Below are 20,776 nucleotides of genomic sequence, written 5' to 3' on the forward strand. Positions count from 1 at the left end.
TAGAAGAGACACAATCAGTTGTAATTGAATATTAAAGTCAAATATGGAGTTTTAAAGTTGTTTTAGCTTGAAGGAAATAAGTTGCTGCTTTTTTCATGGAATGTTTACTTTAGTATCTACAGACTTCATACAACTTTAATTTATTTCACTTAAAATCCCTTTCATGGGGAGTTCCCTAGTGACCTAGTAGTTAAGGATCCAGCATTGTCACTGCTGTGGCTTGGGTCACTGCTATAGAGTGGGCTCAGTACTTGGCCCAGGAACTCCCATATGCTGTGGGCACAGCCAAGGAAAAAAAAAAGAAAAGAAATCCCTTTAATGGAAAGTTAGTCATCTATAGGTAGCAATAATTTGCTAAGACTGCTGTTTTATATGTTACAGGTTTCTTTATTTTTATTTTTTTAATGGCTGCACCTGCAGCATATGGAATTTCCTGGTCCAGGGATTGAATCTGAACCACAAAAGTGACTTGCACCACAGCTGCAGCAATGCCAGATCCTTAATCCTCTGCACCAGGCAGGGGTTGAACCCACACCACTGCAGCAACCTGAGCCACTGCAGTCAGTTTCTTAAAGCACTGCATCACAGCAGGAATTCTGTATGTTAAGTTTTCAGCATGCATTTAAAGCAAGGCAGAGTTGCTTGGCCGATGGATAACGTATTTAAGAAACACAAGTGGCTGATGAGACCATGAGTTGATTATAATGGTACCGAGAGCTTTCAGAAAGGAAAGGCCTTCACTCATGAGTTGAGTACACTGTATCAGCTACAGATTACTGAGTAATTCAAGACTGCTGAAAATTTGAGTTGGAGCTGTATTTGCTGCATATGGAAGTTCCTGGGCTAGGGGTTGAATCAGAGCTGTAGCTGCCGGCCTACCCCACAACCATAGCAACACCAGGTCTGAGCTGCATCTGCGACCTACACTGCAACTCACGGCAATGCCAGATCCTTTAACCCATAGAGCGAGGCCAGGGATGGAACCCGTAACCTCATGGATGCTAGTTGTGTTAGTTTCTGCTGAGCCACAACAGGAACTCCCTAAGTATGAGAGATGCTTGAATACTGTCCTCTTCGTTATATGGTGGAGATGGCAGCTAAACAGATATTGCTTAGCCAATGAATTTTGGCTTCATTGAGTTCATGCCTCGTTTAGCCAAGAGGCTTCTTCCATGTTTTGAAGATGCCCTTTTTCCCCTTTATTTATGTATTTTCTTTTTATAGCCACACCTTTGGCATATGGAAGTTCCTGGGCTAGGGGTCAAATCTGTGCTGCAGCTGTGAGCTACGCCACAGCTTGCAGCAATGCTGGATCCTTAAGCCACTGAGCAAGGCCACAGATCAAACCCGTATCCTCACAGACACGATGCTAGGTCTTTAACCCACTGAGCCACAACAGAACTCCTTTTCCCTCTCTTTTAATGTTGCTTTAAGGGTACTTGTATTCTTTTTAGTCACTTCAATGTCCTGTTTCTTCCTAACCCTCCGCTCTTTTTGTTCACTGTAGGTGCAGCCCAACAGCTTTCCCTGGCAGTCCCCTCTACCATGCAGCAACAGCCTCCCTGCAACCTGCACAACTGGGCAGAGCAAAGTGGCGGCCTGGCTGCAGGACTCAGAAGAAATGGACAGGTGTGCAGAAGGTTAGTGCTTGCCCAGCGTGGGCTCCCAACTGAGCCAAAGAAATGGCAGAAAAGGGGCAAACTGAGGGTGCTGCACCTTTCACACACACACCCAGTCCACTTGATTGCCTCCAGCTTTCTTTCCTCTTGTTTTTATACCCCAGATTGCCTCCTTCCCATGACCCAGATCTTACCTGTCTTTCTCCTGCACCCTCACAACTCCTGAATCTGATTTTGCCCTTGCCCTGACTCCCACCCTCTCCAGCCCTCTCACCTCATCTCATTACCAGTGTCCTTCTGGCCTCATTAGCCTCCCACCCCAGGCCCTGGGGGTGATCACCCAGCTGAGTGCTGCCTCCACAGCACCCTCCACCCTCACTCATTTTTTTTTTTTTTTGGTCTTTTGTTTTGTTTTTGTTTTGTTTGTCTTTTTGCCTTTTCTAGGGTTGCTCCTTCGGCATATGGAGGTTCCCAGGCTAGGGGTCTAATCGGAGCTGTAGCCACCGGCCTACGCCAGAGCCCCAGCAACTCGGGATCTGAGCCGCATCTGCAACCTATACCACAGCTCATGGCAACACCGGATATTTAACTCACTGAGCAAGGCCAGGGATCGAGCCCACAACCTCATGGTTCCTAGTCGGATTCATTAACCATTGTGCCACAATGGGAACTCCCACCCTTGCTCTTGACAGTCTGCCCAGTCACCTTCTCTGCTGCCCCAACTTGACCACAGAACAAGTATGTTTCCCAACTACCAGCAACAAATAGCAAAATTATAGTTCATCTTGTATCCACAGTTACCTGGTAGTGGGGTTCCACTCTTGATTCCACTGTTAAATATTCTGAACTAGTACACACTTCCCTCACTGTATCATCTCTGTGCCTCTTTTTTTTGGAATGCTCATATGCCTTTGACTAATATTCATTGACTGTTTACACATCTTCCATTTCCTTTATCATTCTCTTTTGATACGCTTACATAAAACACATCCCATGAATATCAAAATTTATAGCGATAGAGACATCATCTCTGAGCCTCTTAATCTTCAGAAACTTTCTCCTTCTTTTTAATGAGCCAAGCATGTTGGTCCAAACTGGATCCACAGGCCATTGCCATGCTGTGACATAGTTTTCATTTGACCTTCAAAAATGAAAAACAAACCAGGAATAAGATGACAAGTACTTAATAGGCTAAATTGATTTGATTTTTAAATTGAGATGAAGTTGGGCCTAAGTTTTTTGGTATTAATTTTTTTTTTCTTCCATGAAGGTATGGGGAAAGGAGTTGTTAGATTATTTTATGTTCTCACTTAGAAAAATTGAAATTTGGTGGTCTGTGTTCATGTCCCAACCCCCAGAATTTTTTTTCTGCTCTGCACATGTGTGAACTCAAAGTCTGCAGCATTTTAATTAGCCCTCTCTGCATCCCAGACTCAATCTTTATGTGAAAATGTGATTTTAAGGGGGATGTTATCTTCATAAAGTTTGTCCAGCTGACCTTCCATTAAAAGGTTTTACCTGAATATATTCAAAAACACACATACATTACTTTGCCTTATGAATTTCAGGTTGGAGAGGAGCTGGCACTCACCTTCCTAGAGTGCAGCAGGCTCACCTGCACGGCAGATCTAGACAGTCAGCCACTGCTCGAAATTCTGCTGCCTTGCACACACTTGTGGCATTTAATCCGGCCACTGACATTGCTGAAAAGATTGAGACTATCTACCAGGACAAAATCCATTCCTCAGACCAAAATAAATAGACATTGACCTAGATGCCAGGAAGCTGCTGGCCAGTGGGAGATACATGTGCTTCTGAATACTCTGTGGCCCATCCCTGTGCCTTCTCACCAGTCTCGGGGGGTGATCCTCCTTCTCCCTCTCCTGCCTGCTCTGCCTCTGCTCCTCTCCTGCCTGCTCTGCCTCTGCTCCGCCCTGCCTTCTCCTCTCCTTCAGAATTTAGTACAGTAATCATCTCCTCTCTTGGGAACAGCCTCAGTCTTTCCCATTTCACTTGTTCCTGCCCATAGACTCTGGTTTCTCTCCCATAGTTTGACTTTGCCCTTTTTGCTCCACGGAAAAAGCATTCTTGGCAGCAGGAGGCCATCTGATTTCTGCTGTGTGCTCCAGCCTCATCCTCTGACCCACGCTGCAGGACCTTCTCTAATGGGCTTCCTCTCTTAGGCCCTGTGAAGTTTTCCTTTCACTCTGACTGCCCCTCCTCTGCTTCATTGTGATTTTCCCCTGGCCAACCTTGGTTGTGGGAATGATCAAGATTCAGTCTTTGGCTTTTAGCTTTAATGATAGTAACTATAGTTTGTTGAAGGCTCATTATGGTTCCTGCACTGGGCTCAGTACTTTACATATGTAGTTTTTTACAATTTTCTCAATAATACTAAGCAGGAATTATGAACCATATTTTTATAAATCAGGAAACCACAGTTCAGAGAGGTCAAGTAATGTGTCTGCGTTACACAGCAAGTACTGGCAAAGCTGGAAGGCTCACCCAGACCAACTTGATCCAATGACCATGCTCTGTGCTTTGGAGATGACAGGCATGCTTATGGTTTCAACTGCAGTCTCTCTTTTGGTGATGGTTATGGTGATAGTGGTGGTGATGGTGATGATGATGATGGTGGTGGTGGCATTGGTTTTGGTGGTGGGTCATAGCTATTGGGCACTTCCTGTGTAACAGGCGCCATACTGGATGTTTTATACGCGTCCACTCATTTAATCCTCTCGACTCTACTTTATAGGTGGGAAAACTGAGGTACAGAGAAGTTAACTCACTTTGTTTGAGTTCACCCAGGTAGTAATGTTGCAGCTGGGATTCAAACTTAAGTGATCTGACTCTAGAGCATAGCTTCTTAATCACCGCACCACATTTCTCTCAAAAAGGCAGAAAACCCTCTCTAACTCTCAGATCTCTGTATCCAGCCTGTGCTACATTCCCACCCCCTCCCTGGCTGTCACCCCTTTCTGTCTACACACTCCGTCATGCCCTCTTCTCCACCTGTCTGCAACCACCTTCTCTCTCCTCCTTGAAAATGGTCCCAGTTCCTGGACTTCCCTGTTTTTGTCAGTGCTGCTGTCGTAACTGCTCTGGAACTCATTCTGACTCACCCACCCTGTTCATCCAGCTGAGACCAATTTCTTTTATTTCTTTGAAAACTTCCCCCATCTCACCTCCCCCTCACCCACCCTTCCTCTGGAATTCCATATCTGAGGTCCTGACTCAGGCCCAGCCTCTGACTGGAACCTTCACCCTTAGTCTCTTGCTCTGTGGCTCCATTGTGCTCAGAGGCTCCTGGGAAATTACTGTTCTTGGACATGTTTGCAGCCAGTGCCAGCACTTAGCAGACATTATTCCATTGCCCTCAGCTCTGAGACTATAAGTATTGCTACTGTCCCCACTTTGCAGAGGAGGAAAGCGAAATGCATGCAAGTTAAGGAATCTGCTGAAGATTACACAGCTTCCCTGGTGGAAAAGATGGAACTCTAGCCAAACCACATTTGTCTAACCCCAATGCCAATTCTTTGTTCACTACATATAATATTCCCTTAAGACTGCAATTTCTTAAAATATTTTTTTTCAAAAATCCCTTTAAGTGGTTCTCCATGGGCTCTTGGCTCTTAGTCCAAACTACTTAGCTCAGCTTTTAACATTCAGCTTTTTGCTTTCTGGCCCTGCCTATCCTTTCAACCTTGCCTTCCATAGGCCCAACTAAACGTATTTGCTATTTCCTGAACATACTTGCATATTCCCACCTCTGTGCTTTTTTGCAACAAGCTCTTCTTCTCGGCCTGCCGTACCCTCTCTGCCTGTCTCTACCTTCCTATTTTGCTGATTCCTTTTCATCCATCCTCCAGACGACAAAAGTTTCTACTGTCTCTTTTAAGTCTGTTCTGATGACCTCAAACCACAGTAACTTTCCCTTTCCTAAACTAGCACAGCACTTTTTTTTTGGGGGGGGGTTAATCCTGATAACTTCATAGAGTCCCCAGTATTGAGGTTGGTTACATTTCAGAGGTTCATCATGTAACATCTTCCTGAACCCATGACATATCACATTTATAGTTCCAGTCCTTAAAGAGACTATCTATTCATTGGTTAGGACTTCTGTCAATCCAGATCTTCTCAAGTATGTAAGGGAATTTCCTGACTCTTGGAAAGCACTTTTTCTCCATAGAAACAGAATGTTTTAAATTAGTATCCCATATGCCATCTTTATGTATCAGTATATGCCATCACTAAAGATGGATACGTAATAGTTCAACATACAGATTATTTATTAAATACTTTTTTAAAAATCAGAATGTAGAGGTTCCCATCATGGCTCAGTGGAAACGAATCCGACCAGGAACCATGATGTTGCGGGTTCAATCTCTGGCCTTGCTCCGTGGGTTAAGGATCTGGCGTTGCCGTGAGCTGTGATGTAGGTCAGAGACGCAGTTCAGATCCTACGTTGCTGTGGCTGTGGCGCAGGCTGGGAGCTATAGCTCCAATTAGACCCTTAGCCTGGGAACCTTCATATGCCATGGGTGCAGCCATAGAAAGACAAAATATAAATAAATAAATAAATAAAACCAGAATGTAAATTCCATGAATCTTACTTGATTGCTGTATTTCCTGTGCTTAGAACTGTTCTGGGTACATAGTATCTTCCCAATCATGGTACCTAAATGAGATAGTAAAGGGATAACTTTGGATATACCTTAATTTATTTAACCATTCCATAGTTGAATGACATGTTTCTTTTTAGAACAAGGTAGGGATGGTGAGAAAATAGGTAAACTGCTAGATATTTAAGTTTTTAATTTTTTTTTTACTACTGTAAACTAGCCTTGCAGTCCTTTCTTGGGATTATTTTCCCTTTCTCCCAGATTCTCAGGTTCCTAGTTTCTACAACACAGCTGTGGCAAAAAAAAAATTCATTAAAATTCTAGAGGTTTCTTTTTTTAAGGTGTTTTTATTGTCATAGGCAAATCTTTATCATCCTTACATACATTCAGATACTTAGGCAAGCAGTGAAATTCTGCCAGGAATTTCATTTCTGTCCACTTAAAATGTGAGAGAAATATTAAGGAATGGTGTGTGTCATTCCAAGTTAAGGCCCTAGAAGAATGATTAAACATGGATTAATACTCCATAAAGACCATTTCTGGTTTTCATAGCATTTTCTCATCAGAAAAGTAAGAGGGTAACCACTTGACAAGGGAGAAAATGCAGCTGAGCGGTGTAAGTTAAGTAAATCAGTGTCTCCCAACTCTATGTTTTGGGTCCTTTTGCCTTGAATCGAGTTCATTCACCAAATTCATTTTTCTGTTCTGTTAGAAAGGGTTTTGAGCCCCACTTCTGGATTTCTATGCTCCCTCCATATACTGTTTGTGTAGGATATTCACAGCTGTGAAGACATTTGAAGGTAATATTTACTGGGTAGAAGCCTTCATGGATAGATAATGTTAGATAATATCCCTACCAGCATGGTGCTTGTGATATAGTTTGTTCTTTTAAAGGCAAGTTAAAATGTAGGTCTCTTCAAGCCATCTCCCTTCTCCTCTTCCCTCTAACTCCTTCCTTCTTGTGCTACTTTTCTCTCTCATGCCTTTCCTGTGATCTTCTGTATTTCCTACCCTTCTGAGCCACTCATGTTATTTTCTTTGTGGGGGAAATGGGAGGAGTACAGTGGTGCTGCCTCCCCCGTTATTGGGTGGGGGCGGCACAAGCCCTGGAAGGGTGCTGGCATCCTCAGTACTCTCTTCGGCCACTGGGTGGCTTCGTCTGTTGAGGAATTTCAAGGCCACTGATGGCCAAGGGCCAAGAGTTCCTGGGAGACGAACAGCAGCACTTCAACTGCCCACCCAAGCTCCACCTTAGGGCAGATGCTGCTGAGAGATGGGACCTGGCCCTGATGTTTTGTTGCCACCCTGCTCTTGTAGAGTGTGTAGAGATTCTGAGTCCTATATAAAGACCTTCATAGCAGTTACCCTTCTTTTACTTTATATCCATCAAAAAAAAATCAAAAATCCCCATGCTTTTTGACCCAGTTAATCCTTAGCCATATCTTACAGGGATATTGTGCTGCCTGTACCATGTCCATAATAATTCAGATCTTTTGAGATTTAATGAAAAGCAGAGATGATGTAATTGAAATTTTTACCAAGTGGCTACAAAACAGGAACAACTGTTTTATTTTTTATCTTTTTTAGGGCCGCACCCACAGCACATGTTCCCAGGCTAGGGGTCGAATCAGAGCTACAGCTGCCATCCTATATCACAGCCACAGCAACTGGATCCAAGTCATGTCTGTGACCTACACCATAGCTCATGGCAATGCCAGATCCTTAACCCACTGATTGAGGCCAGGGATCAAACCCGTGTCTTCGTGGATACTAGTCAGGTTCGTTAACCACTGAGCCACTTCGGAACTCCAAGGAACAACTGCTTTATAATATAACAGATTCATAAACATGCCCCGTTATAGTCTCTTTATCAACAGTACACATGAAAAAGTCACCACATAACTGGGAGCCACATCCCAAATGTTTAATAAGGAGTGAGTAATACTAAGACTCACTATTCTTGACTACTTAACATCAAAAGTTCAGGTTTTTTAGTGATTATTTTAATTATGAAGATCTTTTAAAAATTCTTTCTTGTTCAAATACATATCCCAATTTTTTTTTTTTTTTTTTTGGTCTTTTCGCCATTTCTAGGGCCACTCCCGTGGCATATGGAGGTTCCCAGGCTAGGGGTTGAATTGGAACTGTAGCCGCCAGCCTACGCCAGAGCCACAGCAATGCAGGATCCGAGCTGCGTCTGCGACCTACACCACAGCTCACAGCAACACAGGATTCTTAACCCACTGAGCAAGGCCAGGGATCGAACCGTGACTTCATGGTTCCTAGTTGGATTTGTTAGCACTGAGCCACGATGGGAACTCCTTTATCCCAATTTTTTTTAATTTAAAGGTATTTCTTCATTCTGAACATCAATTCAAGCAGAATGAGGTTCATGCCTGCATAATGCTGTTGCTGCTGGCCAGAGAATGCACTTTGAGAATCTTTAATTGTGTTTAGTATAATGTCTCTAAAAGATTTTAAAGAAATTATTCATGGAAGCATTGTTAAGTGAGTTCAACTGTAGATTGTTGTCTCTTTGAGGATGTGGGGTTCGATCCCTGACCTCCCTCAGTAAGTTAAGGATCTGGTGTTGCCTCAAGCTACAGCATAGTTCACAGATGTAGCTCTGATCTGGTATTGGTGTGGCTGTGGCATAGGCTAGGAGCTGCAGCTCTGATTCAGTCTTTAGCCTGGGAACTTCCATATGCCACAAGTGTGACCATTAAAAAAGAGAGAGGGCAGATAGACAGGTTCCTAACCACAAAACCATGCAACTGCTAAAGTTCCCATGTGTGTGCTGTGTGTAGGCTTCTGACAGGACAAAGACCACCTCAGCAGGAAAATAGGCACACCCAATTTCACTGCGACTTTAATGGCGCTCTACACTAATAACTATTCATTTGTAAGAAAGGTTTTGAAATCATCCAATACATAACCAATGGTTTTATGGTTCTAAACCAGAGATGGGTCTGTTCTCTTTCATTTGCCAATATCATCATTCTGTAAACACAGCTCTGCCTGATTGCGTTTGCTCTAATTTGGATGGAGGGTCTTTTAGTACCATCACCACCACTCCCTGCCCAGTTCTAACGTATTTTTATTTCTGATTTGTATTAGACCTTGCACACTGCCAGTCAAACCTTGTGGAACTTAGCAAACTCCTGCAAAATTTGGAAATACTTCAGAGAACTCAGTCAGCACCTAACTTTACTGACATGCAGGTAAACACATTACTGCTGCTGGTCAAAGGGCCTTAAGATTTTCACTCAGAGTTTTTACTAGATTGTTCTATGAATGTGTAAGGTAACATTTCAAATGAAATAACTACAATACATGTTAGCTTATATTCTGGAGTGATTCTTGTTATTTTTAAATCTTGATGTCCTTATGTTAATTAAGATGTCTTTTTCTGAAATGTTTTATGTTTAAATACAAACTAGCTAGGAGAAATATATATCTGAATCATTCTTCCATGTTTGTTTTGCATTAGAAGTGATAGTTAGGAAGATTTAACTCAAGTACTCTCAGAATTATTACCATCTTTTCCTGTAGGAAAAAAACACTAAAGAGCCCTAATCGTGTTTTTATTTTAAATAGCAGAAAAATATGTTTTATGATTAAGTTTTTGTCTTTGTTTTTAATGCCCGCTAATCTCCTGGCTTTAGGTGTCTAACAGTGCTTCTTTACTAACGTGCTATACTTTCTTTGTCTGTCTGTGTTAACTTATTAATACTTTGTTGCTTTTAACTATTTGTGTAATGTAGGCTAACTGTGTAGATATTTCAAAGAAAGACAAGCGGGTCACAAGACGATGGAGAACAAAAAGTGTCAGCAAAGACACAAAAATACAACTGCAGGTACAGACTCTACTTTTTCTTCATTCATATTTATATATTTTAAAAAAATATTAGTCTTTATGTATCAATTCATAGAAGTTAAAAAGTTTAAAGCAGCTTTTAACTACTTGAAAGCTTGTGCTTTTCAGACTGACTTGTATTATCTAAAACAGTGAGAAATCTATTCTTATTCTGGCATAAGTCAAAAGAGTTTGAAAGAAAGGTTAAAGTTATGTAATATGGCTGCAGAGTGACATTTTCATGCCCAATTACGGTCTTTGAACCATTAAAACATATTTTAACAAAAGGTCACCTTAAAAATCTAGACCTAAAATCAAATGGGTTGTAATGAACATTCATTTACATATACACTTGATCTTAAAAAGAGCCTTTTATGTGTTAGCTTTTCTGAACTTGTATCTATCAATAAATGAGATCAGGGTTGCAACAGGTTAGAAATTAGCAAACTTGGGTTCTACTCTAATCACTGTGATTTCCTGTTAGTATAATCTCATGCATTTCTGTTAAATTTTCTAAGATTCCATTAACTCCTGGGTAAAATGATAGAGTTGACTTAATGATCTCTGAATTCCCTTTCAACTTTAAAATTCTATGATTCTACAAAAATACATATTATTGGCTATCAACAGTCACTTAAAATCTGAACTAAAGGCTTAATGGCTCATGATAGATATACTTGAAATTCATTTTAAATAAGTTATTTAACTGAAATGAATAGTTTTAAAATTTTAAAGTGAGATCTTCATATGTTATTGCATTCAATGATACTGAATATGATAAATTCCTAAAACCTCTTAGGTCAAAATTCATGTTACTTTCAGATCTTTAAACCAGGGTTTCTATTACTCCAGTCTTCACTGTGTATTAAAAAGACTCTTGTCCTGGAGTTCCCGTTGTGGCTCAGTGATTAACGAATCTGACTAGGAACCATGAGGTTGCGGTTCGATCCCTGGCCTTGCTCAGTGGGTTAAGGATCCGGCATTGCTGTGAGCTGTGGTGTAGGTTGCAGACACGGCTCGGATCCTGTGTTGCTATGGCTCTGGCGTAGGCCAGCAGCTGTAGCTCCGATTAGATCCCTAGTCTGGGAACCTCCATATGCCACGGGAGCGGCCCTAGAAAAGGCAAAAAAAAAAAAGACTCTTGTCCTGCACAATCAAAATTAGACTTAGAATTTTCCTTTTCTTTTTATTACACATTAATCACTCTATAGTCTAATGCAGGTGTAAACTGCTTGTTAGAATCTTCTATATAAGAACAACAGTTCTTTCTTAATTCTGATTTTTCTGATCAATCTTTGTGTTTTAATTCCGAATGTGTAAATAACAAACTCTTTGTTGCTTTGCTTGCTAATTTGATGTATTTGAAAATAAATTTTCACAAGCACTAAAGATCCTTTTTTTTTTTTAACTTAGAATGCCCACATTCTACAAACACAATTTTTTGTGGTCTTTTGTTTTGTATGTTTTCATATGTTTTCCCTTCTGTTCAGAAAATTAATACTGTAGAGACACATGTGCCAAATGACTTCACAAGAAAATTACCTAAAATTACTTTTGGCAATTTCTTCTGTTTTTTTGAGCATGTGATTGTCTAGTTTTGTGTTATTTTAAAGCATGGTATTGATGGTTATCATAGCTAGGAGAAAAGTATCTGAATTGTAAATAAAATAATTGAAAAGGGCCAGCATCATAAGAACATAGACATTTGTGGACAAATATCATTTCAGTCTCATTTTTCTAAGATATATCATTGAACAGATTCCCATTCACAGTTATGGTCTGAAATAGGTCGGTTCTTAAGGAATCTAAGTGGGATGCTGCTGGCTGCCCTGCTGTGGTTACAAAGCCCACCATGGCCCCTGTATCACTCAGTTTTTCCTGAAAGAATCAGAATGCAACTCCTAGTCACAGGCTGTACTGTTCAGTGTGCAGAGAATTTACAAAGTTTTTTTGAGTCATCAGAAGGAGTTCAAAAAGTGGAAAAATATTCTTCATTCACATTCCTGTCACATTTTGGGTGGTTTATTCTTAAATTTTCATTTTGTATTATTTTCCCTTGTTTCTGTTTTGCCAAGAAGTAACAAAATGGCCCTTGTGATTCCAGTTTAATTATTTGTGGGGGTGGGGGATTGAAATTATCTCATCCCCACACTCAGAGAAGACATTCACCTTCTGAAATTAGGTGATTTAGTTCCAACTCAAGAGGAAACAAATAGACTGACAGGTGGTGGTAAGCTATTATCCCTAATCATTCCCAGAGAAACTGCACTTCCACTTGAACTGGTAAAACAAAGGATCGTAGGGCGAATGCTGCAGAATTTAGTACCATCCCTAGACCTTTCCTGCTCAACCAAACCAACAGACCTTCTAGGACCAGTTAGGATGCTCATTCTCCCTCACTGAGAAATTACTTGGAAGTTTCCTCAATATGCATGTTTGGCTGCAGAACCATAAAATCAGCCAGGGGCAACTATGACTAATATGAACATCATTATTCATCAATATTTTACCTACAGAAAGGCAGAGCATTTATTTCTACTGCAGTGGATTAAACATACCCACCACCTTCTCCCACCCTAAAACACAGGTGTTTCCCCTCCTGTATTAAATGTTTCTTGATCATTAGAATCCCATGTCATGGTGCCAAGTATGTGTTTTAAGCCCATAATCATCGCACTGCTTGAACAACTTTCTGTGATGGTCATTGCTGCAGCCAACTTGAGAGTCTTTTTGAGGTGAATGACTCATTTTTCATCCCCTTTATTGTTTGGAACTTTTAGTCCACCAGTCATTTGTGAAGGAACCTAGGCTGGTGGTGGTGGTTATTGTTACTGCTGTTGTTGTTATGGATGTTATTTTATTGAACTTCGTATTCAGCATTCTGTAATAGTTATAATTTTGAGATAATTATGAAATAGATTATTGTTAAAATTGGCCTTGGGAAAGTAAAAATGAAGAACATGTTATACTGGATGTTTGACTGCTTATTCTTATGTAAGTTAGATTATGCTGTTGATTTGAATGTGAAGCTTAAATTGTTTGGACCTACTTATGGCCATAGAGTTTGGCCATATTTCTTCTAGAAGCCACTGGAAAGTCAGCTCAGGAATCCATTGTGTAATTCATTGGAGGCAGTGGTTGTCCCAGAAGACTCTGTGGAATTACTTTTTAGAAAAAAAATATTTCTGTGTCCCAGAATTCAAATTTCTGGTTCTAGTAAAAATCTCAGTATCATCATGCAGTAACAGATTGACTGTGGGTTTTTTGTTTGTTTGTTTGTTTTATTCGTTTTTGTCTTTTTGCCTCTTCTAGGGCCACTCCTGCAGCATATGGAGGTTCCCAGGCTAGGGGTCTAATCGGAGCTGTAGCCACCTACACCACAGCCACAGCAACGCAAGATCCGAGCTGTGTCTGCAACCTACACCACAGCTCATGGAAACACCAGATCCTTAACCCACCGAACAAGGCCAGGGATTGAACATGCAACCTCATGATTCCTAGTCAGATTTGTTAACCACTGAGCCACGATGGGAACTCCATGATTGACTGTGTTTTAAATGAAATAGAGGAAAGCAAAAAGAGAATGATTTTATAAGGTTGCTGTAGAAGACATTGTTGGTAGATTTCTATGTTGCTAATAGCATGAGTTAAATACTAGATCCCTAGATACTGAAGAGAATGAAGAATAGCAGGAAGTATGGGCTAGCAAATAAATGATCTGATGTCATTCATGTGTAGCTATCTCAAAGATGCTCAAATTACGCTGAATGATGAAAGTACATTCTCTCTATCTTTTTTAAACTATGGTAGCCATGAAGGGATTTTGTATAGAAAATGTTTTGTGTAAAACAGATTATGTATGTGTGTTTGTGTATAGTAAACATATATATATGTATATATATATGTACATGGAAGGTTTATAAAGATGGAAGAGAGATATAATGTAATTTAAAACTTCAGATAATTGAAGATAAAAAATTTTAAGTATTTTTTTTCTGCCATTCCAAAAAGACTAATGCAGCCATGCTATTTTTTTTCTCAGTCTGAACTGTTAGGTGACTAAGAACATTTCAGTTAATTGGAACTGAAATTATCCTTCACAACCTTGAAGAGTCAGGGTCTGTCAAATGAAGGCAAAGCTGAGTTAATTAAAAGGAAGTGTTATTTTCCCTTAATACTCTCCCCCAAAGAGAGAGAGAGAGAGAAAGAAAGAAAGAGAGAGAGAGAGAGAGAGAGAGAGAGAGAGAAAGCAAGCAGGCAGGCAGGCAGACAGGCAGGCAAGCTCTAGAATTCCTCTTCTGGTTTGTGCACAGGTACACATCACTGAATGAAACCTGTGCTTTCAGATTTTCATAGTTGATTATTGTAGGTTTTGTCCCAACACACTGAGGACAATTGAGATTTTTTTCCCCCTATACTCTGAGGACTGCCTTCTTCCTTGGAAAGTTCTTCAACCTGAAAATCCCAACACCATTCTTTTTGTCTTTTGTCTTTTTAGAGCCACACCCACGGCATATGGAGGTTCCCAGGCTAGGGGTCTAATCGGAGCTGGAGCCACCAGCCTATGCCAGAGCCACAGCAACATGGGATCCGAGCCGCGTCTGCAACCTACACCACAGCTCATGGCAATGCCGGATCCTTAACCCACTGTCCAAGACCAGGGATCCTCATGGTTCCTAGTTAGATTCGTTAACCACTGAGCCACAATGGGAACTCCCCAACACCATTCTTTGAATCCCTGAAACCTTTATAGTAGGAGAAAAAAATGGGGAATTGAAGATTCATAGTATCCTTCCCCATAATTTTTCCTTCCAGCAAGAAACAAAATAGTTCTGCCTGGCCAATCAGAGGCTCTCATTACAACCTGTTTGTTTTAGCCTTGGCGCATTGTTTATTTAATCACTTTTTTCCTGGACTTATTTGTTTTCTTTGCTTCCATTTATTGAATGCCTTTTGGCTTCATATAACATGGCATCACATGAATAAAACAGTATGTACATTTATTTGACTTTGAAATCGTAAGCTCTTCATCAGTTCATAACTTTCCATCTCCTTTTGGGGTAAGGGTTAGAGTCAGCAAGTGAATTTAAGTGTTGGGGTGTTCTGCCATGAGAATGCTAAACTTTTCTCACAGCATGAATGCCCCTTCAAGCTCTTTTCAGTGCTAATAAGATTTAGCAAAAGTCAACTTTAGTTAAAAATTCTCCCTCTCCCTTGTCTGATTACTTGTCATCCTCCCATATCCTGTCCTCTCCCTCCCCATCCCGTGTTTTCTCTTCCCTCCTCTTCTTTCATTCACTGTCAGGAAGGGCCATCTGCGAAGGGCCAGTTCAGCACAACTCGGCGCCGGCAGAGGCTCGCAGCAGCAGTGGCTACAACAGTGAGTGCATTTCAATCTCAAGTGGACGTTGACTAAAAATGAGAAACTGTGCACTAGTGTCATCTCCCCTGTCTAATGGTGCCACTCGTGTGCGGTGGCATCCACTGTAGCCCTCTCCTGTGTCGGCATAGCTTTCGCATATTCTCTGGCTGTCTTTGCATGGCAGGCGTCGCACACAGGTGATCGGGTTGGCAATGGAAAACTGTCATGTAATCCAGATCTCTCCTTCTGCTCTAGTGTAAGAAACAATTTAAATTCAAGGTTGCAAAACAGAGTACGGCTCTCTGTGGTATGGGATTTCCTTAAATGATATTGGGGTTTTGTTTGGTTGGTTGGTTTTTGCCGTACTGATCTTGGAACCTTTGCTAATTGATTTCTCTTTTTCTAAGAAAAGTCATGTTACTACAGATAAAAATTGTGCTTTTTTTTGTAGCAATGTGACTATTTGAAAAGGAAGTGAGAATAAAGAAATGAGAGGGTAAGAAAAGGTGAATTTTGATGTCATCTCTCAATGGCTACCCAAATCTACACTTAACTAAAGAAAATTGCTTTCTGCAAAGAATAATGAGCTGAAAATCAGAAAATATAGTGTGGAAAGGAGAAAACCACAAAGTTAAAGGGCATTTAATTCACATCTAGACGTTGGTTTTTTGTTTTTTGGTTTTTTTTTAAAGAGAAAATAGCATGAATTTTAAGTGGTTAGAGGAAATATTGAGATGGATAAGGCAAATAACCAAACTTAAAATTAAATTGAAGGTGCTTAAAATAGTGAACTGTCCACACAGAATATGAAATAGAATATGCAAATATGGAGTTCCCGTCATGGCGCAGTGGTTAACGAATCCGACTAGGAACCCTGAGGTTGCGGGTTTGGTCCCTGCCCTTGCTCAGTGGGTTAACGATCCAGCGTTGCCGTGAGCTGTGGTATAGGTTGCAGACGCAGCTCAGATCCTGCGTTGCTGTAGCTCTGGCGTAGGCCGGTGGCTGCAGCTCCGATTCAACCCCTAGCCTGGGAACCTCCATATGCCGTGGGAGCGGCCCAAGAAATAGCTAAAAAGACAAAAAAAAAAAAAAAAAAAAAAAAGAATATTCAAATACAAGAATTTTCTGGATAAAAATAAATCATAATATTTGCTTAATCATGACATCATATCAGCTTTTTAAATACGGAGTACTGAGTTTATAGCAAACACGGACATTAGCTCTTTGGCTATTAGATGATGTGTCTTGAATTACAATAGTCTCACTTTTACTGCTGGTGGAGTATACTTTAAGACCTAAGTTGCCGAAAAATATGAAAAGATTTTGGTTGCATTGTGGGAGAATGGATACTGGTGTGAGGCTTGTTGGTTTGCTGCTTTGTAATTAGTGACTGACTATTGACTTATATTTGGGTACTTAGCTGGATTGTTTGAGAGACAGAAATGATTTTGATTATGAAGTGAACCAGTGACTTGGAATTTATTAGGGAACTGACTCCTAAAACTCACAGTTTTATGAACATTTGAACAAATTTTTGAAATTGATTTTGCATTTAATGTCTATCTTATGCATGTATTCAAATACAGATGAATAAAGTATTTAGGTATTGACATGGTAACAGATTCTGACAATAGTTACATGTAAAATCAATTTTTAAATTCTTAAAAGTAACATTTCATTTACAAAATTCAGAAATATAAATGATTATTAGAGAGAGAACAGGATCTCAGTATGGAAAGGAAATGTCAGTCATTTTATGAAAATACTAATGTTTCCTTAAATAATGTACTTTAAGGGTGCCATGCAGGGAAGTGATTGTGTTTCTATGGTGTTCATTTTCAAATTGCAGATACATATAGTGAATATATTAAAAGTGGAATTAGAACCTATTTGAATAGAATAGATTTATATACATTTTTAGTTGGGAGTACAAGAGAAAAAGCTTTTGAAACATGAAAGTGTTGATTCTTATCTCCCCCCAGGGTAGCTATGACCACAGAGATTAAGAATAACTTAGAGCCTCTAATGAGCAAAGCTGGCAACATTTAGTCATATATTCAGGAATAACTAGAGGGAAGGATTACTCTAAACCCTCTAGGATTTTTATTTTTTTTTTTTAATTTTTTTTTTTTTTAGGGCCACACCTGTGGCATGTGGTGGTTCCCAGGTTAGGGTTTGAATCAGAGATGCAGCCGCCAGCTACACCACAGCCACAGCAACGCAGGATCCAAGCCATGTCTGTAACCTACACCACAGCTCATGGCAATGCCAGATCCTTAACCCACGAGTGAGGCTAGGGATTGAACCCGTGTCCTCATGGATAGTAGTCGAGTTCATTAACTACTGAGCCACAATGGGAACTCCAAAACCCTCTAGGATTTATAGTTTTATCTTCATATCAGAGCAAGATAACATCTAGCAGGACCTTCCGCTGGTTCCCTTGGCCCCCCACCCACATCTCAGGGACCTGTCATTGGTGACTCAGTCCTTCTATTTATCTTAATGCAATGGTTCCCCTTAATTCCCAACAGTAAAGTTAGCTCACACATTTTGAGCCTATCCTGTCCTGCTTGGTGCCTTTTACCTGGGGTTCTTCCACAGGACTCTAGTCACTTGTTCTCCTTGACCACTCAGCTATGTAGGGCAACTGAGATTGCTACCAGAGAGAAGTCTGCCCAAGAGGTTTCAGAGATTTAGTCTTGTTGATTCTTAGCACCAGCATCCTCAGTGGTCCCCTTCAGCATCAGCCAGACCCTAGAGAATAGGGCACTGGAAAAGAAAAACACTGGTCCCTCCCCATGGAAGAACACTGAGGGTCCCAGGCAGTCAGTACTCTACTAAGGATCCCTGTACACAGGATGCAGAGTAACAACAGCAGGAGACTTTTCACATCAGCTCTGTGAGTTATACACATTCGGTATCTTCCTTCGACCTGCTATTGTATATTCTCTTTCTCATTCATGTTTTTTGCTACATGTATGAGTAAAAAACAGTAGTCCACTGTCAATCTAGTTCTCTTTTGACTTCTTTATAGACAGGTGATAAAAGCGTCTCCTAGCGGCCCCCTTCCAAACTGCAGTTGTTGGTGCCAGAATATTCCAGGATCAGGCTCCCTGTCACAGGATTTCAAGGAAGCCTGGGATTTCTTTCCGGAGGAGGATGTGAAGCTGCATTTCCAATGTTGAGGGTCCTCAGATACAAACGCTGAGAGCTGTAGACGGCTCCCATTCCAGTCATCACTGACAGAGAAGCTAGTTACCACTTAAATGTTTGAATCCCATAATACTCAAACTGATGAATAAGGAAGTGAGTAAATAAGTCCTCAGGCTGAAGAGATACTCAATTAGAGTTAGATTAATACATCTCGGTTTGTATTCTCAATTTCACTTCATGAATTTTTCAAGTGACCCATTCCATATACTTCATTTAAAGATATCAATATAAATAGTTTCAGTCAGAAGTATGTAAAAATTATTTTCAATTTCCAGGGAACAGTCTGATTGTTGTCTGAATAGAGCATTCCAAGTCCCTTTCCCTGTGGGTTATATACAAAATCACTTTTACTGTTTTAATTGCCAATTTAAACTTCCATTATGTTTGAAATATAAATTTGTAACATGTTTTTCTTCACAGTCTCTGATTCCAGCTGTCAATAGAGAGGCCATTATCTCAGGGACAAGCCTGGGTCCTGACTGGAGTCTCTGGGCCTCCACTGCACCCTGGCTACCCAGCACCCCCTGTCCCCCAGCCTCCTCACCACTCAGGGAAGAGACACCCACAACATGCCAGTCCTTGGAGTGCTGAAGTCACCTAAGTGCAGATAAAACTCTTTGCCCTGATTCTCAACACATTCATTCCCCGTCGCCAAATACCCACATTCCTTCTTAAATGCTCTTCTAGTTCCTTGTCTTCGGAAACCATATTCTTAGATCTGAAAACTCCTTGGTCTATTCATTTCCTCGGGTCACAGTCTCTGACCATGACCTTCTAGGAACCAACCTTTCCATGCATTCTCTGTCCCTCTTCCATGGCCTTGGACTAATTTCTCTTTCTCTATTTAGCACCACTACAGTCAAGGTCAGAAAGATTCTTTATCTATCTTCAAATATTCTCTCAGATAAATCTCATTCCTTTATGGATATCCTAAAAATAATGCAGCCATTATCATCACAAAGTTACCTTGGACAAGATTCCAGCAAACTGTTGAACTCCATTTTCTCAATTGGCCCATCTGCCACTTCTGTGTCTTTTCTCTGAAAGAGCCAGAAATTGAGATCCTCATGGGATAAACAAGCTGTTGACATCTCCCGGCGCACTATAGATAGCTAGGGTCCCCATGGAGGATGAGGTAGAGTTACTTTGATAACTTCAGATACCAAATGCTTCGGATGGCACATAGTAACATGCTTAGCTTAGCTGAATTAGGGAGACTGCTTCATGCTCACTTTCTTTCCCAGTAAGCCCTAGATATATTTTGAGATAAATAGCTCACTGCCAGAGCCAAGCTACACCCTAAGGACCCTCTCTAATTTCAGCTGCGTCCTCCCCAACCCACAAACTGCAGCTCAGGTTAGATTTTGGGGTCTCTCCATCTCCTCCATCCTGTGTATTCTCAGTGCACACGCCTCTCCCCCCTGCCTTCTTTTTCTGTCATGAGGTTTAAAGCTAAATCAAAAAAATGAAAAAAGGAAGTGGTTCTGACATATGTATACATCAGACAAGATACTGGTTCTTTCCTCCTAGGCATATTTTCTGTTAGATAGGGGCTGTGAGTTGTGTTTTAATTTATACAGAATTTCAGCTTGTGGAAGAGTCAGAGTCTGAGTCTTGAAGATAATTGAATGCATATCTGTGCGGTCAGAATTAGGGGAGGTTACTGGTGATCTGATTTATAAGAGGAATTGGTGTTCTCATTTTCCAGTAATGTTTGGCTGACATCATTTGTAGTAGTCAGGTAGAAGCTTCTAGAAGGAAAGAGAAAGGTATGTTACCTCCACCCATCAGAAGCCTATCCCAGATCCAGCCTGGGCAAGGAAGTACCTCTAGCCATTTGGGAAAATCTATAGTAATATGACTTTTTTTATTTAATGCTTTTCAATATTGGCCCGTTCATGTCTATAACAGAGTTGTGTGTAACATACAATGGTAAACTACAATAATTTATATAATATCAATATCAAGTTTAATTGTGAGTGCATTAAGTTATTATTATATTTAGTAGTACACTTTTATGTTTTATCTAATGGCAGGGGAGCAGGTGCCTTTTTCTGCATATGCACCTCTGGAGTTGTTACCTGTTCAGTAAGTTCCTGCTCCA

General features: G+C 40.6%; 1 protein-coding gene across 16 annotated transcripts in view; it reads left to right on the plus strand.

Moving 5' to 3' along the window:
• Positions 1-20,776, plus strand: part of OSBPL6 (oxysterol binding protein like 6) — a 228,556-nt gene that overhangs the window by 172,350 nt on the left and 35,430 nt on the right. For 8 of the 16 annotated variants that reach the window (XM_021075883.1, XM_003483690.4, XM_021075885.1 and 5 more), the window contains 4 exons: positions 1,508-1,640; positions 9,359-9,462; positions 10,006-10,098; positions 15,403-15,477. In XM_021075883.1, coding sequence (XP_020931542.1) covers positions 1,508-1,640; positions 9,359-9,462; positions 10,006-10,098; positions 15,403-15,477 — 405 coding nt within the window. The remainder of the gene's footprint in view (positions 1-1,507; positions 1,641-9,358; positions 9,463-10,005; positions 10,099-15,402; positions 15,478-20,776) is intronic. The other 8 variants (XM_021075892.1, XM_021075894.1, XM_005657564.3 and 5 more) reach the window with 3 other exon arrangements.

This window comes from Sus scrofa, chromosome 15 (assembly GCF_000003025.6).
Source record: "Sus scrofa isolate TJ Tabasco breed Duroc chromosome 15, Sscrofa11.1, whole genome shotgun sequence".
NCBI classification, from domain to species: domain Eukaryota; kingdom Metazoa; phylum Chordata; class Mammalia; order Artiodactyla; family Suidae; genus Sus; species Sus scrofa.